The sequence below is a fragment of the Penaeus vannamei genome, chromosome 40, assembly GCF_042767895.1.
Source record: "Penaeus vannamei isolate JL-2024 chromosome 40, ASM4276789v1, whole genome shotgun sequence".
Lineage (NCBI taxonomy): Eukaryota > Metazoa > Arthropoda > Malacostraca > Decapoda > Penaeidae > Penaeus > Penaeus vannamei.
In genome coordinates this window covers 6,590,458-6,597,957 of record NC_091588.1, presented here as the reverse complement: position 1 = coordinate 6,597,957, position 7,500 = coordinate 6,590,458, and the positions used below count along the sequence as shown (strand labels likewise).

Sequence of the window (7,500 nt, the reverse complement as noted above, 5' to 3'; positions counted from 1 at the left end):
CAGATCCATTGCAGAATGTTGAATATGAAGAAAAGGAGGAATAGATGAAGAGTGCAAGGGCAGCTGCCTATTGTTTATGGCAGATGTATGTGCGGGAGAGATGAGAACGTGCGAGAATCTCGTTATTTGTGAAGTAGTGAAGAGGATAATACGTTTAAACAGTGTGGAATCTTTTAAATTGCAATATTGTCGTTATTGAATTAGATAGTTTTGGAAGTGAATTTGAATTAGTGACACAGATGGAAATCAGAAAGTGTGATAAGCTTACATGTAGAAAGTGTCAGCTCGCTGGCAGAAACATGAAAGCCTGTTTTGTGCGTAATATCCAACAAGTATTATTGTGGTAAATTGTTTGTTGTGCAGATCTGAAACTCGCGAGAAGAAATGTTCATTGGATTCCAGGGTAATGATGAAATGTAAAAAGAAAAAAGGCAGATTTGGAAAATAGTAATCCTTGAATATATTTACACTGGAAATTTAACCAGTATTTTTCTTTGATTGGTGTGAAAGCATAAGCAGGAAATCTTACTAATATGTACACACATAGGTTAAAAGCCAAAACTTGTTGATGCATCATAAGTTAAACAAAAAACAAAGATGTTTACATGATAGCCTCAGAATTTTTCTAAGCGGGATTTTGAATTCTGCGTCTGTTCTATTCAGATTCAACTGAAATATGCTGTTCTCTAGAGGTCGAAAATATAATATGCAGGCATTAATAATAGCCAAGTTGCATTTGATCCTTCGGCAAAGGCCACTAAACCTCCACCATTTACATTCTGGGAAGATGGAGCTTTTAGTTGTCCCTCTCAAATTATCATTACATTGAACTAGTCCCAGTTTGTCCTTGCCCGAACATATATGTCGTAAAGGGTTGCTGGCCTTTGCCGAAGTGAGAACAGGCAGAGAATCCGCAGTGACTATCTCAGGCAATGCAGGTATATATTTAGTAAATATGCCATGAAGGAAAAGTCAAAAAGAAAGGACAGACAAAATTCCCCAGCAGCGATAGATTGAGGTTTTGATTTAAAGTTGCGTGAAAGTTTAGGTTAAGTCTAAATTTAGTTTGCTTTCAGGCAGATTAGATTATATGAGAGAGGGAAAGTATATGGAGTTTGTCAGAGGAATGGTAACAGTATAGTAATGAATTATTTAGATTCAAGTATTATTAAGAGTATGAGGAGGGTGGTTCCCTTAGGGAAGAATTTCCTAATGCTCAGCTTAGGGAGGAAAAACACCTCGAAAATCTACTGTTTGGAATCTTATAAAGTTCAAAGAGATGAATTAAGGAGATAAATTTTTGGAAGTTCCATCATTTAAATGGTAGTTATATTTACAATATTACAGAAAGAATGGTTTATAGAAATACTCTAAAGGCTGTCTGAGTACAGGATTAGCCAGGCTAGCAGTGTATGCAGAACGATACAGAATGAAGGCACACTTTGCTCACCGAATGCTGAAATGGTCTAGGCCGACCTCATGCTTTGTTTATTATGATTATTATTATTATTATTATTATTATTATTATTATTATTATTATTATTATTATTTGAGGTGCTTTGGTCAATGATGATTTCAGTTCTTTATCTATGAATTCAAAATACCCTGATGCAATTAAAGGATCCGTGCTTCATCCTGAGTTCTATACAGATCTTGGGTTCGCATTTTTGTTGTTTCATTGCCAGATCTTTGTTAGAAATTCAATGTGTATAATGTACATGGATATCTGTTATATCCTATTGACTTCATACCCTTTTCAACTGAAAGGGATGGCTTATGACTTTCACATACTAGAGTAAATATGTGGTAGCAAGACTTTGTTATATTTGAATTGTGCTATTCAGAGTCTCATAAAAAGATGTATTTTTCCTAAGCTCAGAGTGTAGTTTCTCTTTAGAAATTACAATAGAGGACACAGATAACAGGAGTAATGCTTGAAGTAAATTCTGTGTTTTCCCAATCCAAACATATATACAAAACACAGTAATGTTTTATGTCTTGTGCTAAAATTTCCCATGGCTTGACCTGTAGTAATTGTGACCAAACACTAGTTACTTGGTGTATAAATGGATGATATCTCATGATATCAAATGTTTGACTGAGAAATACTTGTGCCACCTGTAGCTTTTGTTTGGAAAGAAAAATGCACTCTGTTGAAGACATATTATTACTGTTATTGTTGTTTGCTTGCCATTGTTATTATTGAAGTTATCATTTTATATAATGAAGGTAGAGATGTTATATTTGCAAGTAATAAAAATCAGCTGCACAGTTGCCAATGTTGCCATTATATTCATGCATTTTACTGTTGGGAAATCAGGATAGAGGAAAGTACTGTAGAATATTATGTGTGTCAACAAATAAAAGATTGATACAATTTTTTGGAGAGTGAATAGCAACCTTTGTTTTTATTTTTTTATGTATACTAATGGACTACACTAATCAAGGGACCAATGGTGATAGAAAGCTTATGCATGCTTACAAGGAAGAATGTTCAGATTCATGTGTCAGGAATGCATTAGGTCACACAGTGTGAATGTTCTACTTAAAAGGGCTGGATGCTATACTTATCTTTTTCTCCTTTTGATATCCAACTTTAATATTTACTCTTTACTCCCTGATTGTTTAAAGTAGTTGTGACAATTATATCCATGTCATAGTAACATTATATTGAAGCTGAACAAAGTAGATCAGAGTTTAACTTATCACTTGTAGAGTTTACAGGGTACCATATACTGTACAAAATAGTTTTTTTTCCACACTGAAGATAAGACTGTCATCTGTAATACTTATGGATATTATAAACAATTAAGTGTTTTATAAAGGATAGATAATATCTTGTGAGAATGTTCTAAATCTTGAACAGCTCATCTTGTAACTAACATAATTGATTTCGAATCTAAAGAAGGTGTTTAGCAAGGAAAAAAACACTGCTTCATTTGGAAATGATAAATAATGCTTTTGTAGAAATCTATTTGTTTGTATCGAGGTTCATAATGATCAGAGGCAGCTTCAATTTGCCTGTGCAGTGCATAATACACTCCAGTGAATATTTTCATAAATACTAAAGGTGTGTGTACAGACTATTCGCACGAGAACTTGCAATATATCTGTCCGGTTTTACTTTCTTTTTTTTTTCTCTCTTTTTTTAAGAAAGTATGATTGTTTTTGTTCTCTTGAAACTTAAAGATATGGAATATGATGATAACTCTTTAATTACTGTATCAAAATAGCTGTGGATATCAGATGACACATTCTTTGTGTCATTTTCATTGCCCAACACTCACAAAACAGACTTCCCATATGTCTAATTATTACATGTTACTTGATTTTAGTTTATATTGTTGATAGTCTTTCTTTTGTTTGCTTTTTATTCTACAGGTGTTTTCTGATTTAATTTCTCTCACTATATATTTAATACTAGTTTGTAATTTTACTAAAGATCATGTATAAAAGCCGCAGTTACATCTTTTGCGTTGTGAAGTTCTTTATATATTTGTATATAAGGGGATCTCCACAGGGTCCTGATACCCAATTGTTGATATAAGTCTTGTATCATTAGACCTTCCTTGAAACCTTAAGCTCACTTGTTGCTTGGAATCCATTCACTAACCTCCTGTGAGATATGTAAATTGTCAAGTAAAAATAAGGCTTTGGCCAGTATAGTCTTCCATAGGTGACATTTGCAGTGAACACTTGAGTTTCATAATGCATGCATTTAGAAATACTGTTCCTGTTTGCAACAGCACTATTATTATTTTAATCATCATTTTTCTTCACTCTGAGCAGTAGAACTGATCTTTATATTCACTGTTGTCTCTGTAGGTCATATGAAGATAGATTCTGAAATATATATATGCTCTGCTGAATGTTCTCATATATTCTGTAATTCCATGAATATTGAAGGATTAAAGTTCATTGAACTTCAGGTTAGAAGAATTACCTTGTGTTTGTTCATTTACATGTCGCTTTCTCTTTTTGAGATTGTTATTAAAGAAACAAAAAAGAAAAGAATGCTTTTTCAGAATGTTGAGAAGCTATTTTCAGTATTGTTGTTAGTGTTATTATTATTATTGTTGCTACAACTTCTTGTATTGATATTTGCTCATTATCATCATTGATGTTGCTATCATTATTATTATTATTATTGTTATTGTTATTATTATTATTATTATTATTATTATTATTATTATTGTTTATATTATTATTATTATTATTATTATTATTTTGTTATTGTTATTGTTATTAATGCTAGTATTATTATTGTTATTATGACATTAGTATTTACACCTTTTTTGCATACCTTGATATTGTTCTTGTTTTTTTCTCCTATTATCACAGTTATTGATTATTGTTATATTTTACTACTATTATTATCTGCTTTATTCTTATTTCTGCTTCATTCAAATCATGATTCAACCAATATAAATCTTTTTTTGCTATTATATCTAGGGATAGAAAGAAGGAAATTGCATTGACAATTTTTAGAACTGTTGATTATCACACCAGCTGTTCAAGGAAAGTTCAATGGTTAGTTTGCTTGCTGAATGCATCGTTGTTGTTTGTTTTTGTTATTTTATTTTTGCTTGTCTTTTTCCATTTGTTATTGTTATTATTTTATGTACTCATTTTTTGGGGGAGGGGGGCTTGATTTTAGTTATTTGTGTTAGTGTTTGTGAATATTATTTGAATGTATATATTATTGGTATTATTATCATTGCCATTTTCTTTGTTACTGTTATGGTTGTTACTCTAATTGTTATTATTGTTGTTAATATTTTTGTTGATGTTTTTGTTATTATCATTATTGTTATTATTATTATTATTATTATCATTATTATTATAATCATAATGATTGCTCTTGTTCTTATGATTATAATGATAATGATTATTATGATTATCTGTTATTGTTATTATGATTATTATTGTGACTTTTATTGTTACTGCTATTAACTTCATTGTTATCATTATTGATATTTTTTCATTGTTGATTATTGTTTTCATCATGTCGTTATTATTTTTATTATTAGTAGTAGTAATTTTAGTAGTGCTAGTAGTATTCTTTCTCGTATCAGTAGTGTTTATGCTAATACTATTAAAAGTTATCAATTAACATCTGTTATTTATTTTATTATTATTGTTATTGCTTTAGTTAGTTATGTTGACAATAGTAATAGTAATGATTATTGTTTTTAACAGTATCATTATCATTATTATTGTTGTTTTTGTTATTATTATTGTTGTTACTCCTCCTCCTCCTCCTCCTCCTCCTCCTCCTCCTCCTCCTCCTCCTCCTCCTCTACTACTATTCTACCACTACTACTACTACTCTCCTACTACTAATTCTACTCTACCGCTACTACTACTACTACTACTATTATTACTCTTATTACTACTACTATTACTACTATTACTGATCTACTACTACTACTACTACTACTACTACTACTACTACTACTACTACTACTACTACTACCACTACTATTACTACTATTACTGATCTACTACTACTACTACTACATCACCGATACTACTACTCTACTACTACTACTACTACTACTACTACTACTACTACTACTACTAGTCCTACTACTAGTCCTACTACTACTACTACACTACTACTAGTCCTACTACTACTAGTTCTACTACTAGTTCTACTACTACTACTACTACTCTACTACTAGTCCTACTACTACTACTACTCTACTACTACTCTACTACTAGTCCTACTACTACCACTACTATACTACTAGTCTTACTACTACTACTACAACTACTACTACTCTACTACTAGTCCTACTACTAGTCCTACTACTAGTCCTACTACTACTACTAGTAGTCCTACTACTACTACTAGTAGTCCTACTACTACTACTAGTAGTCCTACTACTACTACTAGTAGTCCTACTACTACTACTAGTAGTCCTACTACTACTACTAGTAGTCCTACTACTACTCTACTACTACTACTACTACTCTACTACTCTACTACTATTACTACTATACTACTAGTCCTACTACTACTACTCCTACTACTACTCTACTACTACTACTACTACTCTACTACTACTACTACTCCTACTACTACTGCTAGCCTTACTACTATGAACCGTATTCATGTGGACAAATGTGGAAAGGTATGAATGAGAACGAATATCTCTTGTATTGTGAAGATATTCGTTCTCATTCATACCTTTCCACATTACTACTACTACTAGCCTTACTACTACTACTAGTCCTACTACTACAACACTACTACTACTACAACACTACTACTACTACAACACTACTACTACTACAACACTACTACTACTACAACACTACTACTACTACAACACTACTACTACTACAACACTACTACTACTACAACACTACTACTACTACAACACTACTACTACTACAACACCACTACTACTACTACTACTCCTACTACTACTACTCCTACTACTACTACTCCTACTACTATTACTATTACTACTACTACTACTAGTCTTACTACTACTACTAGTCTTACTACTACTACTAGCCTTACTACTACTACTAGCCTTACTACTACTACTAGTCCTACTACAACGCTACTACTAGTCTTACTACAACGCTACTACTACTACTACAACACCACTACTACTACACTACTACTACTACACTACTACTACTACACTACTACTACTACTACTACTACTACTACTACTACTACTACTACTACACTACTACTACTACTACTACTACACTACTACTACTAGTACACTACTACTACTACTACACTACTACTACTACTACACTACTACTACTACTACTACACTACTACTACTACTACTACAACTACTACTACACTACTACTACTACTACAACTACTACTACAACTACTACTACACTACTACAACTACCAAACTACTACTACTACCACACTACTACTACTACTACACTACTACTACTACACTACTACTACTACTACTACTACTACTACTACTACTACACTACTACTACTACTACTACTACTACACTACTACTACTACTACTACTACACTACTACTACTACTACTACTACACTACTACTACTACTACTACACTACTACTACTACTACTACTACTACACTACTACTACTACTACTACACTACTACTACTACTACTACTACTACACTACTACTACTACTACTACTACACTACTACTACTACACTACTACTACTACTACTACTACACTACTACTACTACTACTACTACTACACTACTACTACTACTACTACTACACTACTACTACTACACTACTACTACTACTACTACTACTACTACTACTACACTACTACTACTACTACTACTACACTACTACTACTAGTACACTACTACTACTACTACACTACTACTACTACTACACTACTACTACTACTACTACACTACTACTACTACTACTACAACTACTACTACACTACTACTACTACTACAACTACTACTACAACTACTACTACACTACTACAACTACCAAACTACTACTACTACCACA

General features: G+C 32.2%; 1 protein-coding gene across 5 annotated transcripts in view; it reads left to right on the top strand.

Annotated features, from left to right (window-relative positions):
* Positions 1-7,500, top strand: part of LOC113803171 (myb-like protein X) — a 42,293-nt gene that overhangs the window by 5,023 nt on the left and 29,770 nt on the right. Inside the window, exon 1 of one of the 5 annotated variants that reach the window (XM_070117379.1) lies at positions 4,512-4,530. The exons of the other annotated variants lie outside the window; for them this stretch is intronic. Within the exon in view, the coding sequence (XP_069973480.1) occupies positions 4,528-4,530 (3 nt within the window). The 5' untranslated portion in view covers positions 4,512-4,527. Of the gene's footprint in view, positions 1-4,511; positions 4,531-7,500 lie in introns of those variants that run through there. 5 annotated transcript variants of the gene reach the window in all.